At 38.0% G+C, this 21,232-nt stretch overlaps 1 protein-coding gene across 1 annotated transcript in view; it reads left to right on the top strand.

The window, feature by feature from the left end:
• The first annotated feature begins 568 nt into the window (after window positions 1–568).
• LOC139711279 (acyl-coenzyme A thioesterase 1-like) overlaps window positions 569–21,232 on the top strand; it is a 37,376-nt gene continuing 16,712 nt past the window's right edge. The window contains exons 1-4 of the mRNA XM_071623191.1: window positions 569–842; window positions 1,971–2,276; window positions 3,187–3,380; window positions 4,915–5,007. Coding sequence (XP_071479292.1) covers window positions 569–842; window positions 1,971–2,276; window positions 3,187–3,380; window positions 4,915–5,007 — 867 coding nt within the window. The remainder of the gene's footprint in view (window positions 843–1,970; window positions 2,277–3,186; window positions 3,381–4,914; window positions 5,008–21,232) is intronic.

Here is a 21,232-nt window from a genome sequence, read left to right as displayed (position 1 = left end):
TGGATGTACAGTAATACGCCATTTCAGGCTTCGTGTCATGCTCACCTCTTGCACATCCAAGGTTATCAGCTTCCTACGAAGAGTTGGCTTGAAAAGAGCGTTTTCCAAATTCGGACTTTGCGCTCGATCTCACAATAACCACTTGACCAGTTGGTATAATGGCGGTACAGCAAGGTATAACAGGCCAAAGTGGAACCTTCTTGATAAAGACATGTGTTTCACATATGGATCGTACGTGAGTTGCCAGTAACTTGCTTGCAGTGTGATCTGAATTTGTTTAGTCCCCCGCATGGTAGTGTGACTATTACATCCTTTCTCTTCTGTCGGCGAATAACATGAGTCGGTGCGAGTTCTGACCTTTTAGCATTGTAATAATTAAGCGTCACCTTTACAGGCTGAAGTTAATGAAATCATTTCTTTGCGTCAGGTAAAAAGGAGAAGCAACACTTACTCAGTGCTCTTTGTCTCCTTTCTTTTCTTCCGGAAATATAAAATAGCAATAGTTTGCAATACGCAATACGTCAGACTGTGATACTAGCTTATTATAGTGTCGGGGCTGCCCCAAAACATGGCTCTCTCGGGAATAGGGAAGGAGGTTGTGAGGAGAATCCGCGGGGTGCTCATCCAATCTAGATTCAATGGATTGAAACTATTCCATACGAGACCAGCGATTGAAGTCCATCCACAGGTAGGGATGGCCGATGAGCAGGTGACCATTGGAGCAAGTGGCTTGGAACCTGGTCAACTGGTAATCCTGCGATCTAGCGTCAAGTCCGAATGCGGAAAATACTTGTTTGAAGCACACGCTACGTACGAAGCTGATAGCACTGGTCGTGTGAGAGGTAAGCCAGACCCAAGGCCCTAGTGCGACTCCTACCGATAATAGCTATAATACTCATAATACCGTATGTCCCTCCGCAATGATATCTTTAAAGATATTGAATCAATCTAAATATAAATTCAGGGTATGAAACTATAACTCATTGCCCACATGTTACAGAAAATCCCATTCGATTCGCTTCAGTGGTCAAAGAGAAATACGGAATTTTGTAGAGGATGTCGGGAATCTCTTCCCTCCAAGTTCTGTCTATTGTATTCACACACAAGATCATCGAAGTGCTAAACTTCGAAGATTCAGACTCATGGCATGCTTTAAAACAATTCACATTTCTCTGTGACCGCTAAACCAAATCGAATGGGGATTTCTGCAAATTAGAACCCAGTATATCAACCATCAAATAACACAACGGTTAATGAAATGATATAGTGGGCTACATAGGCCTACAATGGAATATCATGAAAAATACTAATTTGGTCACTCATTCAAACAGGGCATATTAGGGTAGGCAGCATGTCTAGTGCACCACTCGTAATTATTCAAGCAGGTGCTTATTCTATCGCATGTATATGAACGCATATAAAATTTTACCGTCGTTATATATATATATATATATATATAGATATATATAAGTATATATATATATATATATATATATATATATATATCTCATACATAAATCTACTTTCAGAATTATATAGGTTTAATAAACGGACGATAGTGTTATCTTGTCGGCAGTATATGATGCTTGTAAACAACCTCCTCCGTGTTGTTTCATATCCATCATGTTCAAAAGTTCATCACGCTTTCCCCCAATTTTTTTTTTCTTCATGATACTCCCATAAGTTATTTGCTTAATTTTATGATGTCATCATCAAATCCAGTCAACCTGAATTTAGATTTTTTAATCTTAAGCATTAAAATTCAAACTGTAGCCCTGTGTATGTATTAAAACATGTATTTAACATATACATACAAAAACAAACCTGAATGTAATCATCATTATGATGTAATGTCGTAATTGCACAATATCATAAATTGATTGTGTTTGGGTGTGTGTGTGTGTGTGTGTGTGTGTGTGTGTGTGTGTGTATCGATAGAACTGCATTCAGTCTGCGTTTCTTCCTATCAGTGAGTGAACAACCATCACTGGGAGGAACCTATTCAGGAGTTCACCCTATGGGACTGGTGTGGGGCGTGGTTCCTGACGCGAAATCTGCCAAAGAGAAAGTTAGACTGGTCAAAACCGATCCAGACATACACCACTGGGTGTACACTATCGATCTGTACGACGGAAATGTGCCCAACTTAAACCAAGGCCCTGGAGAAATTCTCGCCTCCCATACAGTTACAAGACGTTTCATCGCCTCTTATGTGGAAGTCAACAAACTGGATTGCGAATCACTGCAAGGAACACTTTATCTACCAAAGGAAACTGGTGAGTATGACTTTATATTCAGCTCGAAAGAACATTTACGATAAAAAATAATGAGTTCATGTCATCTTTTTCCCATAAAGAAGGTTAACAGAGAAGTGATCGTTGAAATATTTTGATATTGAGTCTATTCAGGCCTTAGAGAGGAAATAAAGAATCTTGTTATTCATTTCTCATCTTTTGAAAAGACAAGTACTACAATAATGGTAGAATTTACTCGAAAGAGTCCCATAAAAGCTACTTTACTTGATGGGTGATAAATTCCGTGGTAGAGATTAGAAGCGTCAAGAAAGCAGATTTGCATTGAATGATACTATTTGAAATTGCCTCATGTTGTTTCAGCAGGGATTGATTTCGGCTAATAGTCAATCTCAGTCAAAGCCAGAGTGTACTTTAATTGTTATCTATTTACATACTTACCCGTTTAGCCAATACATTGTATTTCCTTTTCCACGAGAAAATAGTCGTCTGGAATAAAGACTAAGGAAAGCTGCCCAATATTATGAAATGGAAAAGTGGGTGATACAGAGATGACATTTTTTACCTCTCATTCTCCCTTTGCAGTATGTTGTTCTGCCTTTTTATTTTGTCAAAGATCCTGTAAGGTTACGTGGGAACTATTCCTTTTTTTCCAAATTATATTACTACATAATGTCTATTGTACAGAGGAAACATGAAAATACTGTTTGCCACACTATAGCATGGGCTTTCAGCCCTCAGAATACTGAAATAATGTTTACATGCTGGGCACCCCGGAAAATGCGGGGGAGTGGATTTCTATGGCTGCTTTGTTATGCCATGTCGTGTGAAGCATACCAATAGCTGACATTGTCAGATTGAAGGTATGCGTTTTTCGATGTGGAGTCAAAATGTATCATTATCTTTTTATGTCTGTTGATAAACTATGTAACAGTCGCTTCGTCACAACTGCCTCTGATCATTGAAATTGGCGGACTAACCCCCAGAGGTGTTCAGGACAGGCCTCAGCTTCTGGCCTCCCACGGTTTTGCAGTCTTTGATTTCAATTACTTCGGTGCCATTGGAGAAGCTCTCTTGACAGGCGGACCTAAAGGGCAGAATGTATACTTGGACTGCCAGCTATTTTATGTGAGTCCAGAAAAAAAAGCCATTTACATCTCTTCTTGTGTTTCTTAATAATCTGTATCAAATCACGTCAATAAAATAAATGCTAGTTATGATACACCTTTCTAAACGAATAGGCCGATTTACTGAGGTACTTGTATGCTTTTTTTTTGGGGGGGGGGTGAAGTGTGGTGGTCGGTTGTCATGAATTGCCATTGTTTTAATTGGTTTCTGTCATTAATTGAGTTATAGTAAATAGGTGTACTGGAACGAGACAACATTCTGTATTAATGTTAATACTCAGTAGCTGCAGCTTGTTTATCTACATGTATAAAACAATCTTATTCAGGCTTTCGTTACTAATCCGTATGTTCAGATAAGAATACATCTCTATTCTTGGCTGAAGTGGCTGGGATAATGATGACACAAGTGTTTTAGTGACATCATTGCAGTCGGGCCTTTCATATTTTGATTTGAATTTATTTCCACTTTGAGTTCACCGCAATATCAAACGAACACTGAATCACAATGATTGTTTCAATTATTACTGTACAATAATGTTTTGTCCATCTCTAAACAATGTAGGACCTACACAAATAATCGAAGCAATAATACGTGTATCAATAACGTCACTTGCCACACTTAGAGACATAAGAACCAAAGTGGGGAAGACTAAACCAAAAGCATAGCTTGTATCATTTATAGAAAATCAAATGTCATCACTATGAGACACATGATAATAACAATACAAAGAATATATACCGGAATGGCATAAAGACTCACAAACAATAAAAAGCTCTGCATTAAGAGAGAGAGAGAGAGAGAGAGAGAGAGGGAGAGAGAAGAGGTGAGGATATGAAATAGAGGGAATAGATGAGGTAAGTGGAGATGAGAAAGGAAAGAAGAGATGGAGAGAGGAGAGAATATCAAGCAAGAGCATTTTAGATGGCATTGTGTGTGAATGCACTACTCGTGAAAAAAAAAATACTGATTAAAAAAAAACACCAAAAACCTCTACCAAGCGAGTTATCCTCTGTGTACGTGAAAAAAACAACAACACCCCAAACTAAAACGTTGAACTGTAGTACAGGGGGAAAACGTGAAACAAATCCGGAAAAGGATGCAGCAGTGCATGATCGAAAACTGAATACAATTATATTGATGTTAATCACGTAGGAAATTGTTGTGGTCATAATCCTTAACATCGTTATCATCCATAATTACGCTGCAATACATGCAGATGCACAAGGTAAATGTAATGAAATACCTTTCTTCTGAGAAAAAAAAAACAACCTCATGTCAGCATGTACGTATAGGCACTATCGTTTTATAGTGAGATGTGATACATTGCCTATTAAGTTTAATTCATATCAGATTACTCGAATCTTTCTTTGTTTTGTTTCCCCCTGCCCAACATAGAATAGACAACAGCATAATCATAATGACATCTCGCTATTAAAAAAATGCGCGAAGTTTGTTATATTGCGTGTGCAGATTTAAACAGTCAACGTATAAACATGTCAGGCTTGTGTCTTTTCATATTCATCTCAAAACCCAGGATATTATCGAATTTGCCCGGAGACATCCCCGCATTGACGACACGAGGATTGGTATCAGCGCGGCAAGCACGGGTGGCTCACTGACGCTCAACGTAATATCCAGGCTTACAGCTTTTCCCGTGCGCTGCATTTCAGTTTTCAAATGCATGGATACCCTCTTTTACTACTTGGGAATTCAAGTAAGAATTTGTTGGAAATCTTCATGTGGATCTACATCCGTATTTTATTGTAAAGGACACCGGGTCTATTTGGAAATTATTAACGTTTTGGATATATAGGTGTATCAGACAATTCTCTTTTCATCTTCTCTATGACAATACCCATACCATCTGGTGAATGGTAACAGTAAAACCATGGTAGTCAAGATGAACAAGATTCATCCAGCACCACTAACGTAAGAATTTCTTGGAATTCTTCATGTTGATCCATCACGTTATACTCTCTAAAAAAAAATCGAGTGAAAATTTTCACTCTAAAAAGAGTGAATACAAAAAAGAGTGAATTTCGAGTGAAATTGGAGTGAATTTTGAGTGAAAATGCTCATTTTCACTAATTTTAGAGTGACCTCAGGGATCACTCCAAAATCTTCGAGTGATCCCTGAGGTCACTCTAAAATGAGTGAAAATGAGCATTTTCACTCAAAATTCACTCCAATTTCACTCGAAATTCACTCTTTTTTGTATTCACTCTTTTTAGAGTGAAAATTTTCACTCGATTTTTTTTAGAGAGTAAGGGTCATTGGGTCAAGTTGTTATAAATTGTACATTTTGAGGTCTACGAGACAATGACACGATGAAATTTTATCTTCTCTATGAGAGTAAGATACAATCTCTATTGACTGGTAACAGCAAAACTTTGGCAGCAAGCGAACATGCACACCATATTGCGAAGTCAGTATAAGCTACATTTCCCACAATGTTGGGGTAGTTGTGGCGGTACATGAGAAACAGTGTTACATAAAAAAAAAACCCCATGCATTGATCGGTTAAAAACAGATCTGACCTGTCGATTTATGTTAACAAATATCACTTGTGTACCTGTATGTGTATACGTGGTCGTGTATGTTTATGTGTATGCGTGTGTTTTTGAGTGTTTGTTTGTGTGTAGTATTCTCTGTCCATGTGCGTGCACACTAACTTGTGTATTCGTATTTTATTCTGGTGGGATGATACACATTGAGGGATAGATGGGTATTGCGTAGATTGGCATTAACGACATTGATCATGACTGAGTGGGATAAATCTAGTCTGCTCCTTACTACAGTGCAAGTTTCATCTCATATACATAGATGTATAGTGAACTATCGAACAGTGATACATTAATGATGTAAACAGCTCTTGCACTTCTTCCTTAATGCTCATTGATTGAATGGTGTACGTCTAGCTTTTAACATCTTAATATGCTTGATCAATATTGATATCTGCATTTAAAGGACAAATCCACCTTTACAAATATGTGGATTGAGAGAATGCAGCGTGATAGCTTGAGTAAAATCGGACAATCTATTCAAAAGTTATCATGGTTTTGTAATTTTGAAGGGTCAGTTCCGCGATCACTGGATGTGAAGACTACTACGGGTTGTGGTGTAATAAGGGTAGAACGATATAAAGAAAATATAAAAAAATAAACATTTTCTCTCGTTTTTCGCGTATAAATAAAAGGGCACATTACTTGCCTCTGTCAGAACACAAGGGGAGTAATATTACCCTTAATATATTGTGTCAGTTAAAAGCTGAGGAAGTTCGTACTTTTTTTCCCAAAATTGAAATTTTGTGGAATTCTCTTCATATTTTTCTTTACATTTTTCTACGCATTTGACATCATTACGGAAACTTCAAAAATTCATGGCTTTTGAACGGATCGTCCAATATTCCTTAATCTTTCACTGATGTGTTCTACCTATATTGTTGCAGTATCTCAATCCACGTGTATATGAAAGTGAACTTGTCCTTTAAGTAGGAAAAAATCAAATTGATCGGTATTCCCGTAGCTCAATGATATCCATTTGCCACATGGCAATAATACTTAAAGGATGAGGCCAGTCTTTGTATTGCAACATATTGGCCCGGTACGAATTTGCTAACTTGATGCTACTTAACCGCAAAAAGAAACATACCCACGCGTCTGTCATTTACATGCAAGTGCTGCATGAATGTGTTTTGTTGATTTGGTTGAAAAGAATACACATTCCCCTGTACATTCCAATATGCACCTGGTTCATACTGTACATGAATATTCATAACATAGTCGTATGTCTTCATGATGACTATGCATTCTTTTTAATATCTCAGTGACACTCCACTCAAGAGAAGGTCTCCAATGACCTTTATCTGCACATGCTCAGATAGTAACTGTGAACTGACTTCTTATATAGCGTAGAACGCCCTGTCATGTTTATATTTTGGGGAATTCTCATTTAACCCCGTAATTTAATGAGGAGACCCGTTTTCACCGAATCACATTTGCATTATAGCTCAAAAACGAAAGAAAAACAAACTGCACATTATACTTCCATCAATACATAAGCAAAATCATGACTTAAGTAGGGCATACGTGATAAAAATCTCTCACCTTAACTCAGACTCAAACACACTCGAACCAGAAAAAAGAAGCCAATTAAGGAAACAAGTCCACCAGACCTTGGAGTTGATGTTTCTCCTTATCAGTAGCAGTGTATAGAATGTCTTTATCCAGTTAGTCCTAACGAGGCGTCATGCTCTTATATATATATATATATATATATATATATATATATAAATATATATTTACATATTTATCCATTCTTTTGCATACTTGTGTGTATCGATTTACATATATTAAATATCTTATTTTCTGTAATCAAGGAAAGGAGACAGGTATTCCGGTGCGGAACCGGGCGAGGATGGCACCCTTTGGTTAGAGACTGATTTTAACCATCATGTATTTGACCCAGGAAATCATGAAGACTACGTTGCTCCAGTAAGTAAAATGCACATTTCGATGTTTCTCGCAGAGAATGGTAGTAATTCTTTATAAATCCATGAAAATATGAAACTAAAGACTGTCTTTGAAGTGCATGTCGGTAGGCTCAGAGTCAAGCAACAGGGTCATTAAAAGAACTCGTACTATCAAACTGCCAGTAATCTCCACATTGCAGATATATGGCAGTATTATAATATGATATTATATATATATATATATATATATATATATATATATATATATATATATAGGGTCCTATAATTGTATTTGCTCCGCGTATTAGCAGTACTAGAAATAGCAATCATGTCACAATAGACATGATAGAGGAACGCAGTAAATGCCAATTGCCTCATTTTAATTGAAAATCCGAATTTTCGGGTGCCTCCCCCTTCGTCAGTGATGAAAAGGCTGATGAGTTTTCACAGTGATATTAACAGTGACGTGTTGATATCCTATTAGCTCAAATACGTTAATATTTCGCCAAAAATTCTATGAGAAATGTAAACTTGAAAAAAGTGTTTACTTTGTTTTGTTGTTGAGTGTATTATGTACATATCTATTGTATAGAACACAGGCGTATATGTAAATATGTATGAGTTTTTATCTTTACTTGCTTATGTATTCATTCATTTATTCATAGAGAGAGAGAGAGAAAGAGGGAAAGAAAGAAAAAACAACAACTATATTTCTCTCTATGTGTATAAGGCATGTGATAAAATTAATGATGGCGCTTATGGTCCTGAAGACTATCATTCACCACATTGTCTAGAAGCAGGCTCTAAAACAGATGCCCTGTCGTTGCGCCGACATCTTGCTCCGAAGGTATGCAAAATCTGTTAGGTCGATAATTGCTCCAGAGACATTTGCTTCGCGACAACCACATAATTGATTCTCTTTTCTTTTTTTTTCTTTTTTTTTTGGTCTGCAAGGACGCATTGCGCTATTCATGCATATATACTAGTATCAAAAACTCATAAGACAATATTATGATAATTGGTGATTTCAAGTTCGATGCTAGTGCTGGTGCTGGTGCTGTCTCAGCACTAGCACCGCGGTGATGAAACCGAACTTGCGGTTGACCTAAAAATTAAGATGTATTTCCGGTATTTGGTGTCGGGCCCGGTGTTGAATGTCGTCTGCTGAACCTAAGATCCGGCGTTTATGTTGGCCCTTTACTCGCTTTTTTCCCATTGGCTAACACCAACATTGGCGAAGTTCGTTGTTGGTGTTAGTGTTGTCGTCGTGCGAGACCCACATTCCCGTCCATAAGTAGATGCACGTTTATGTCTATTCTAATGCAACTTGGTCGACTACCAAGACTACCTAACGTAAACGAACACTTCAGATATGGCTACATAAATATGAGCCTGGGAGCAAAATTGACATCGTAGCATTGTGTTTGAGGGATGAGATTTGTGGTATTTTAATTTGTCTTCCTCATTATGTGTCTAAAACTATACAGTCATGAATACACGTTTTTATGTTTGATTTGTTTACCATGCGCCATCACTTATTTTCGTCGCGAAATTCCCACAGACTTCGGGGTGGACAGGTTTGATCATGCATCTAGTGTTAAGATCTATTGTGATCGTTGCTTCAATCTGACTGAGTGTTGAAGCTCAGTTTAACGGGATGGTACAGTATTGGTGGAGATGAGGATTGGGCTTTGAACTTTTTGCGAGATATCTAATGAAATACATAGTAGAGAGGATACCATTTCAAGAGGATTCAAAGTTTATTTGATGAAAATCAGTTTTGGTACTGCTGAAACATCCAAAAACAAAGGAAAACAAAGCGATCGTAATAAAAGATGGGTCCCACCTTTTATTATGATTACTCTGTTTAGGATATCTGAGCCATTTCAAAACCAATTTTCATCAAATAAATGTTGAATTCTTCTTAAAAGTTCATGATTCTTTATATTTCATAAGAAGTTTGTCATTATCTAAAAAAAAAAAAATGTTAGAAACCTGAAGTTAGGTCTCAACCAAAACTGCGATCATTGTATACGATCCCTATTTGGGAGATAGTACTGTAGCACTAGCACTAGCACTTACAGCGAGCAAATCATCCATGCAGTGAGATCAATCTTCCGTATTTTCAGAGCATATTTCGGCAGACATGTCAGCGGAGCATTTGTCGATGAAACTTTGGTCACCGGAGCAAATATCGGCAAAGAAATATTGGGAAAATGCACCTGAAGACGATAAGTTGTCTGTGGAGCATTTGTGACATGTCACCCTCGAATCGAACCTTGTCTGGCTAAACGTTTATAAACAGAATGCAATTCGAAGGATAGGAAACTTGATGATAGAAGAGCACTTACCTTATGCAAGTGCTAAGACAATAAGACATGCTGTAAATCCGATCCATATAACATTTTGTATACTCTCTCTCTTTTGTTATATATCAGTAGATTATTTGTTCTCGACATGCTTGCATTTCATCAAGTTAGTATAACGCCCCACTCCGCAAAAAAAAAAAAAAAAACAACGATTACCTATTAAATGTTTTACATTCATAGGTGGAAAATCTAACGATTCCAACCCTATTCCTTGCCTGCGGGGATGACCATCTTGCACCAACGGAAAAATGTATGACCAGGGTGAGTGTGTAATATTGTTGTTTATGTGAGAAATTGAGTCGGCTGAATATTCAAGAAACTCGTATGACTAGTTACACATTGATGAGCTGATTATCGGCCTAAAGGACATTGCAAACCATCATCGAGGTTCAAACTTTGAATGATAATCATTTTAAGCTTTAGGATTGCCATTAATATGTCTAATGACTGGGCAATATGATTCCTCTCATATATACTCGCAGGTTTCTTTCCTCATTATGTTTCTTGAGTTGTATGCCAGTTAATCGTGTTAATATTTAAATAATTGTAATCAGTCAATAATGATTATTCCTCTATCCATCATGTTCATCGTGATATTGTTTAAAATCTAGGAAGCCTTACATAATGATTACGGTAGTGAATCTACCTATATTGGAAACCCCCATCGTGTTCTTTTCACAGCAGTCATCCTCTTTACAAGCTTGTACAGATATTGTGTACTGCACCGAAATGAACCGTGAATGCAACTGCAGTACAACGAGACGACTGCCCAATCTATTTTAGACTATGAAGTTCACAACCTCCATTGCTGATCAGGAGAGGTCGTGTGATACACAGCACATCACGATACGAAACAGGTTTCAAATCCTTTTTTTTTGGGGGGGGGGGACAGTTGTCCACTTTGAAAGGGCGTTAGAAGTAGAGCAACAGGACACCTTCTTTTTCTTTGGCAAAACCATCTCCAGAGCTTGAACCTAACTCATGGTCTTACTGCAATTTATGATTACTAAATAAAGCAACAGCAGCAAAACATTGAAAGCAAAATCAATTGCTCGCTTTATTCATATCCGGTAGGCGGCAGAGCGGATGAGGCATGCTGGGAACGGCCATCTTGTAAACTTTGTCCATCTTCCCGGCGGCGTGTTTTTTTTAGACGGCACAGATTGGGGAAACTAAAAATCTATCGGGGACCCTATCCCTAAACCTAACCCTAATCCTAATCCTAACCCTAACCATCAAACCCTAACCCTAACCCTAACCCTAACCCTAACCCCAACCCTAACCCTAACCCTAACCCTAACCATAACCAAAAACCCTAACCCAACGTTTTTCCCATAGGTTTAACACGCGCCATGCCCCAATCTGTGCCGTCTTTAAAAAAAAACGCTTCCCGGCGCTGGTCACCTCCTGTATACCCCTTACCTCCCCCTCTGTACGGAATCACGAATATACGTTCCTGATGTGTTGGATGGTAGGTCAGATGGAAATATATAGCATTTTCATTTGTTTTAGATTAGGTGCAGCTAGCCTACATGGAAGTGCCTGACCGAGTGCTACTAATCAACTCGAATGAATTTATACAATTTTTAGCTATATCAATAATAAATCAACGGTCTAATATCCTTAAATAGTTACTGACTGTGACAACGTGGATACGCAAAGGATTGGTGTTGAAATAATTTCCTCATGACCTTATAGTCATGATAAAGTAGCAGTGCATTCTATCTCACAAGTTATATTCTCAAAACGTAAATTGACCACGCATAGAATACCGAAGCGTCATTTAAAGATTAGAATCCTTCACAATGGGCAGCTGATGGCAGAGGCAGGTAAAGTATTCAAACATCTGAATTAGACATTTGTTGTACATGACAGTCTTCTGTGGCAGTATCTGAATTCTTGATGATATAATTATATAAATATATACATTGGGGATTTTCTTTTCATATAAACCTCTATGTGTACAGCCTTTTCTTTAATAGGCCTTTAATCTTCAGACTGAAGGAATGACATTGATGTTTCAATAGTGCTTTGTTAACGTTCCGCATAATAATAACAACGGAGAAACACACATCCCTCAACTGCCAAGAATTATGTTTCTATGATGATTTTCTGACGATACAATGATTTCAATCGTAAGGGATAAATCACAAGTCAAAATCATTGTCAATATGTCTCTAACCAACAGCCCCCGTATACGCCCGCTGGGGCGGCAAACCGAAGCTGCATGCAGAGGCGCAAGTTAAGGCATGGCAGAAGATGCTGGACTTCTTCAGACAACATCTTGGTCCTGTAGAGCCTTTGAGACGGGACTGGCTGTCCACTCATTCTGAGTGAAATATAGCGGTCGGGCAATGTTGAGTTTGCATTCATTTACACATTATAAAGCAAACATTAGTGACACCAACAGTGTTGCCAGGTAACGGCTGGTTGAAGCAAACGTACGGACCAGTTATTTACGTCAAAATATAAGAAAAATAAGACTGTTCCATGGCAAGCCTGTGTGCAGACGGCAGAGTATAATATAGAATGAAACTGCTTCAAGTAACAACAGAATAACTTTTCTGGATATGTAACTTAGGTCACCGATATTTGGCAACAAGCTTAATGTTTATCAAATCTTTTTAAAAGGACCAATTGAGCTAACTGTGAAGGATGAGATGGTTAAGAATTCCATACGTCTAGGCTTGTGTGCCGTATTGGGTTTTTAGCTATAAGTTCTGGCCGGATTTATTAGACGAATATTGGAGACGCTTCTTTTGGGATAAGTGTGGACTTGTTTATTGAGTTTGAAAATATTCATAAGGTATTAAAGAGGGTAAACACTGAGTATCGTTGCGAAACGTCAAGGTATAGTCTGTAAGAGATTAAAGTCGTTGACTTTCAAACTCTAATGTTTTTGAAATATTTGGTCAGTGTGAGCTCTATGTTCAGTCTCAGGACAGATGCGCATATTTTTTTTTAGGGAAAAAAAGAATATCGAATTTGTACCACTGTATGAAGTTGCTCGGACGATGATGCAATATATATATATATATATATATATATATATATATATATATGTATATATATATATACATTTTATGGCAAAAAGAGTGAATCATACAACATGAAAAGAATTTTCACTGGTGAAGATAACGTCGCAATTTACGTAAAACGCAAATGCTGCGTGCATGCATTTGGAATAGATGAATTAATGTCTGACATGATGAAACTAATTCAAAAATTCATTTATAACGACGCCCAAAACGGTAATACATGACTTTTGTTCTATCACATTCATCTTTGAATAACAAATTAGTTTCTGGATCGTGATTTGCTCCTCTACAAATTTTTAGAAAGAAAATTTGTAGAGAGCAAATGATCGTATAGAGAGCAGGACCCAGAGGGTCGTATTTTGATATTCGTGGGCTTTATTTGTAGCTATTTGTTTCCAAAATATGTTTTTGGGATATTAATGCTTTCACAGCTGGATTTTTCGGTGAGATCGCTTGTTTTCCTGGGGGGTCTGTATGACCCTTCTTTTTTTTTAACCTACACTTTTTTGCTTATAGTATATACACACCCCGTATTCTGCTTGGCTTCTTAATTGATTTATAACTGCTTATCTTTTATGTATATATATGTATATGTATATGTATATATACATATGTATGATATATGAACTGTTTGGGTACATTTCCGAATGAATCAAGCAACATTGTCGGGCTAAAACTCGTTTACTTTTCTTTTCGATTCTTATAATGCTGTTGGGTGTGTATGAGTTCTCAAAGTTTTATTGTTTGCCGATGATGCTACATGTACGCATATCATCGATGCGGACTTTGAAACACTGAATAAGATTTTATACACGGAAATAGACAAAGATTCTCAATGGTTTATGTGCAATGAATTGTCCCTAAATGTTTACGCATGTTTCTTCACAAGCCAATGGTATAGCTAATTATTGTGTATTGGTGGATTGCCTCTAAATGAACTGGATGCCACCAAATTCTTTGGAATTCTTAGCAATTTAACTTGAAATTATAATTATAAATGTAATTCACACATCTGTTTTGAAAACAATAGGAATAATATACCGACTGGAAATCTTAGTATCTGTGCAGTATTCCCTTACAATAATACCTTGATTCTACCAAAGATTGCATGCTGCAAAATTGTTTGGGGAATTGAGGCTCATCTAAAATAATTCCATTTCTTTTCCTCCAGAAACGTATCGTGTGATTAATCACAAATTCTTCCTTATTGATTTCTCGTCACACTGAAAATTACTAGTAGTGACTTGCATTCATACTATTCTGATCGCTGTCTTAATGAAAAGATTTACATGTATATAATTATGCCTCTTCCATTTTTTTCACATCAAACTCTGAAGTTCATTCACATCCGAGGCATCCATCGTCCTATTTATCATAATACAATGTAGGTGAAATCCCAGAATCATCAAAGCCAAAAATCGTGCAAACATTTTGGGCCAAAATAATAATGTCGGAAATCTTTGTTACCAAGTCTTAAATAGTGTATACGTCAGGCACATCGTGAAAGATTTCAAAAGAGAATTTAGAAAGTCTTGATACATCTTAATATTTTTTTTCCGACACATGAACAAACTTATGCAATAGGTTCCCATTTATTCTACATAATGAGTTTTAGGCCAGGATAATATCCAACGTATCACATTAACATGCATAGTATGTTTACAGATCAATATAATCACAGGACCGTACACCTTCGCACTGTTGTTCACCCACTTGGTGGTGTCATCTGATTGAATGTATTTTATGATGATTTAATCTGTGTTGTAAAAGTGTATATAAATAGGATATGTTCCTAGTAAACATGTGTTTATAATAATGGTACTCAGCGTTTCCGTGACGTGTTTTTTTTCCAGAACTTTTCCCGCATTGTTCCATCTTCAATAAGACACTGCTTTATGTCTTCATTATTTTCATTTGAAAGTTGTCCTTAAGATCGCACCAAAGGATGTTAATTGATGCATAAAAATCATCTATTTATACCGACACATAGTCCAGTCAAAATATGAAAAAGAGGGTCAACCCAAAGCAAATTGCGACAGAAACTATTCAAATTGCATTTTTTCGATCAAAATAACATATTAAAAGTTTCCTAAAATTCGAGTGGTGGATCAATGCTTAATTTGCATATATTCAGAATGGCCGCCATGTAACCTATTTAAGCTTATATCTTGGGACGTAAATCCCACAGAAAGTCAGTTCTTGTGTCTAAACCTATGTTTTTTATGTCAAGGAACACAATTATGACATCAGCAATAACTCAAAAGTGTTCCTTTGTACATAGTTTGCATAAATTTGCATATAATGAATCCATAATGGCATGGTAATAAATTGCATTATTTTTGTATTTGTTTTGTATTGTATTGTAATATAATACAATTTAACGATATGTCATGATTATGTTAAAAAAAACTGAATGCAGATATAAAACTGAACTGAATTGAAACATCGGTATCCGTTGTACACGATCCAACGCAGTAGGATTGCCATGTGTTTGAGATGATTATAATTTGTAATGCATGTTCGAGGTACATGTGAGTGTCGTACTGTATGTGATGTAATATTATAAATTTTGAGATTCATTGAATTGTTGCCTGTTGCTTGTAAATGAGGATATGAAAAGATATGTTTGACCCTAATGCACAAAAATGGTGTGTATATGTATGTGTGTGTGTGGGGGGGGGGGGGGGGAGGCTGCAAAAGTTCTAACTTACAATGGCGACAGGAAGCAAGCAACACGGTAATGTGATCAAGGAATGACGATACAGCTAGGTATACGGCGGCGCCGCGACTGAATAAGCAAGGTAAGTCGCCGAAGCTGCCAGGATAACTTGTTTGCAGTATGACTTCACAAGTCTGCAGCGTCCGACTTCTCAATCCTTCATTCATGAACGGCACACAACATGGGTTCCGATCTTTATTTCGTGGCGCTGTAATAAGCTTTTGATACGAATAAGCTGTTTGCATTAAAGTCGGTTCGTAGTTGGCATGCATTGACTGTTTCTTCATTTCGTGTGAAATTTTCATCTATAAATAAAATCGGAGAATTGATAACACACAAGAAGTCTACAGGTTTGGGTGTTCTTACAAACTGGTTTGCCAAGGAAACATGGCTATTCTGGGAATTTGGCAAGATTTTGCGAGGAGGACCTCCAGGCTGCTCGCCGGACTCAACGGCTTCAAGCTATTCCATTCAAGAGCACCTGCAATTGAAGTTTATCCACAGGTAGGGATGATGGATGAACAAGTGGTAATAGGAGCTAGTGGTTTGGAACCCGGTCAACAGATAATCCTGCGATCGAGCGTGAAGTCCGAATGCGGAAAATACTCTTTTCAAGCGCACGCTACGTACAAAGCTGATAATCTTGGTCGTGTGAGAGGTGAGCCCGACTTGAGGCACTGATGTGCCACTCTAGTTAAACGGAGGTATACAGACCTAACTCATAACTATGAGCGTACTTAGTTAAAATGAATTAATAAATAAATAAACAAACAAATAGACAAACAAACAAGTGACCCACACTTATTATCTTATGTGATCGCAGTCATATCCCACAAAGACATTTGGAAAATAAATTTGACTTGGTTTTGTTGTTCTCTTTGGAAAAAATCAAAACTTTTATTTTAAATCAACAAATTAAATGGGTAAGTGACCGTGCATCACAAAACCATTCAAAAGTCGTGGGCCATGAGAACAAAAAATAGTTCACACAAGGCCTTTAATATTTAGGTTTTTGTATTTTCTGAACGAACAATTCTTCTTCGTAATTTTTTAGTCTGAAATAATGAAGCAAATAGGAACTTGAATTGTGATTTTTTGTCAATTTCTTTATTTTTTGAAAACCTATACAAGAAAAGTGCATTTAGGTATGTCTTGATTGTCTTTTTCAAAATTTTACTAACCGTTTAGACGTTTCTCACGTTTAATCCTGGAACTTTTGAAAGGATGGAGCTACTGGATTTTAAGTGAGCAGCAGTTATTGATAGAATGTGCTAATTAAATGTGCATTTTTTCTGCCTATTCTTATAATCTCTTCATTGATGCTGTTTGTTGTTGTATTCATTGCCCACAGCACAGCACGGTGAGATTAAGCACTTCAATAGACCCTTATCTCAAAAGCTTCTTTTCTTGCTAAATATATTTTCCAGAATATCTCTTACTCCCATTGTTTGTAGATTAGGTGAGGACGGACGGTTCTTTATTCCTGCGACGATTGATCCCATGAAATACCTCCACGCTGAGCCAGCGTAAATTCCATCCACAAATAATATAGTCCTAACAATAGTATTAATCCACATTATCCTCGACCTCAATCCCTATCACCACTCCAATCCTACAAGTCGTGTCACCATGCAGGACGGACAGTCTATTTGTGTTGGTTTACACATCATTTTAAAGCCTAGGGTCTGCTCTTTCAGAATCTGCCCTTAACTAAAAATCCATGCATTTCTGACAACTTTTCCATGGTTTTGTGATGCGGGATCATTATAAAGTGATGAAGAAACAAAAATTACACTTTCAAAATTGTTGGCTCTACCTATAACAGGTAGTGTGGCAGTACTTATGGATAATCTCCTCAATGTTAATCAAAATCTATGTCCATCAAACATCCTTACATTCAGGACTATTGACTGACAATTACGATATCTAGTCAAGTCCACCCTAATCTTTAGATAATAGCGGCAAAGTTTTTTCTATGTGCACTATAGCTACAAAAAAAAAAAAAAATGAAAGCGTTTATATGCTGTTTTTACCTGAATGGACTAACTGCTGGAATCAAACTATGCACTGTTTTGCATTTAACGCGCCTCCTTTGCTGCGCGATGGTGACATCTTTTCAAATCAGTGTTACATCTTCCTGTGTAAACGTCAATTATTTTAATGTTGAATACATACGTACGTACAGAGTACAAACTTGCAACATCATAGCCATTCATCGCTATAGGAAAGTGATTTGAAACAAGCTCACCATGCTTTGTGTTTATTATGCTTTCATCTGGTTTCAACCAAAGCTATAACAAAAGAATGTATCATAATTACTTTGGTACTTTAGAGCAATGTATCATAACAAAATTATGTAAAGTTGCATATTCATGGGCGTGTGAGTGGTGGAATGTTAATTACATACTCCCTGTGTTGCCCTATCAGTGAGTGAACAACCATCACTGGGAGGAACTTATTCGGGACTTCACCCGATGGGACTGGTGTGGGGCGTAGTTCCTGACGCGAAATCCGCCAGAAAGAAGGCCAGACTTTTTAAGACCGATCCAGACATTCACCATTGGGTTTACACTATCGATCTGTACGACGGAAATGTGCCCAACGTAGACCAAGGCCCCGGAGAAATTCTCGCCTTCCAAACCTTAACAAGACGTTTCATCGCCCCGTATGTGGAAGTGAACGACCTGGCATATGGATCACTTCAAGGAACACTTTATCTACCAAAGGAAGACGGTGAATATGATAATAATTATAGTTACATGCTGTATCTTTATCTGAGAGAGAAATTTTGATTATTACGTCCATGTGAACCTGTAGGAATACAAGACCGTAGGATCAAGAACTAAAAATGAGGAAAATGTACAATGTATTAACAAAATGCGATATAGGGCTTACGCTTCTTATATCAAATTCCAATAGTCACAAATTTTTCAAAACACCTACTAGGCAAGTTGTACGTCTTCAGTGACATTATTTTTCCTGAAAAGCAAATTAAATGTTCATTTCGCTAATAAAGAGGAGAATGTTGGCCTAAGGCCAAGCATGTTAAGGCCAAGCATGTAAAAAAATCAACACACACACACATACACACACACACACACACACACACACAAAAGAAGTGCATGTACATGTTGTTCTTGTTCTCGTACTCATCAGATTCTGGTGCCGCGTAGTTTTTTGTTTTGTGTGTGTGTGTGTGTGTGTGTGTGTGTACCATTTGCTGTTTTTTTCCAACATGGTAATGAAAATATGAAAAAATTGTACTCCTCATCATTGTCCGCATTTGTTTTTTCAAGTTGCGTCATCATTTTCATTATTTGTCCCAAGCTTGTGCAGATCAATTTTTTTTTTTTGCCTACTGAGCGTCGTCTTAGCGGTCGCGTCGCAGATCTAAAGCAGATGAATTGTATATCGATTATCGTTTTGCTAGGCGAGAGTGATATAAAGCCAGGAGCTATAGCTAGACTGTGGGTCTACAAGAGTTAGCAGCACGTAGGAAAATTTTCTGCGGTGGGACAAGAATGTTTGCGCTAGTTTCGCGCTTGTGTCTTCTTTTTTTTTTCTGGACGCGTGCTACTTACCTTCTTTAAAGGGATCATACAGTTCTGGTTCAGACCTAATTTCAGGTTTCTAACATTTTTGGTGAAATAATGAGAAACCTTTTATGAAATATGAAAGAGCATGTAATTTCATTAGGAATTCAACGTTTATTTGATGAAAATGGGTTTTGATATGGCTGAGATATCCACAACAGAGCGATTCTAATAAAGTGTGGGACCCACATTTTCTTACGATCGCTTTGTTTTACTTTGTTTTTGGATGTTTCAGTCATTCCAAACCTGATTGTCATCAAATAAACTTTGAATTCCTCTTAAAATGGTGTGCTCTGTACTATATCATAAGTGTTTTCTTGGTATCTCGCAAAAAGTTAAAAGCCCAATTCTCATCTCCACCAATACTGTACTATCCCTTTAACCTGCGGGGGCGCTGTGGCACAGCGGATAAGACTCCCGACTCCCGATCGGAGGACCCGAGTTCGAATCCCGCCCAGTGCTTACGTCCTTGGACAAAATGTTTTTACCCACTGTGTCCCTCTCGACCCAGGTGTATAAATTGGTACCTGGCAATGCTAGGGTAATAATAGCAGGGCTCTCTGGTAGAACAGTGGCAACACTGAAGAGGCTACCCTGGGTAATAAGAAATTTTTATTGTTATTATTATTATTATTATTATTATTATTATTATTATCATTCCGTATGACGTGCGTAAGAACTTTGAAACCGATCCGTTTTCTACTGCGAGCGACTTACGGGTACTGCGAAGTACCTGCATTGGAGTTGCCTGCAAGGTACTGCCGGTAAGGGTCTCCTACTGATGTTCTGCGTGTACCCCCGCAACTCACACGGAACATATTTTGAGCATGTTCAAGTTCTTGTCATACCTTAACTGGGGACATGTTGGGGATTGACTTGCGGGGAAGCAAATATGCTACCCGGAGCTCATCGCAGTTGGTCAGCACCTGACAGTACCTAGCGAGTATCTCGCCCGTTTTTGCCCGGAAGTGCGTACGCAATTCCGATTTACCCGCAGCCAAGTTTAGAGCATGGCCAAAACTTTTTTTCTGGGTGAGTCGGGGGGATTGGCGGCAGAGGTACACGCAGAACGACAGTAGGAGGCCCTAGCGGCAGCACCTGTCAAGCAACTCCCACGCAGGTATTTCGCAGTCCCCGTATGCGGCCAAATTAATGACATTCTGTAGGACTTCTGCCATTCCTTCAGAGGAATTCCTTCACTGATTTGTCAGCCCCCACGCACCTGACACGCAGGTCACACAGAATACCCGCAAGTAGATGTTAAGTATAGAACGCGTCCAGCAAGTAAGACAAATGTTAAACTCGACAAAATTCTTGTTCGTCCTCAGAAGTTGTCCGGTATGTTGGAAAATCCCCACACGCAACAAGAAAAGGTGTGATAGGGCCTGAACATGGTTGCGGGTAAAAAAAAGGATTTGCATGCAAACCTCCGGGGACTACGGTTGAGATACGTGCTAGGTACCTTCATGTGCGGGTCATCTGCGGGGACCTCCGGGTAGCAAAAATTGTTCTTCCCAAGTCGCATGCGAGGCTTGCCCGGAAAGGTGTGATTTTTAAAATTTACGCCTTTTCCCTTGAGAGCCCCCCCCCCCCCGGGCCCCCCTGGAGACCACATACTCCACGTAAACAACTATGGATCCTTACCCCCTAAGGATGATTCCC

This window comes from Diadema antillarum, unplaced genomic scaffold (genome assembly GCF_040938485.1).
Source record: "Diadema antillarum isolate AM-2024a unplaced genomic scaffold, OU_Dant_1.0 scf00000040, whole genome shotgun sequence".
NCBI lineage: Eukaryota > Metazoa > Echinodermata > Echinoidea > Diadematoida > Diadematidae > Diadema > Diadema antillarum.
This window is presented reverse-complemented; position numbering and strand designations above follow the sequence as displayed.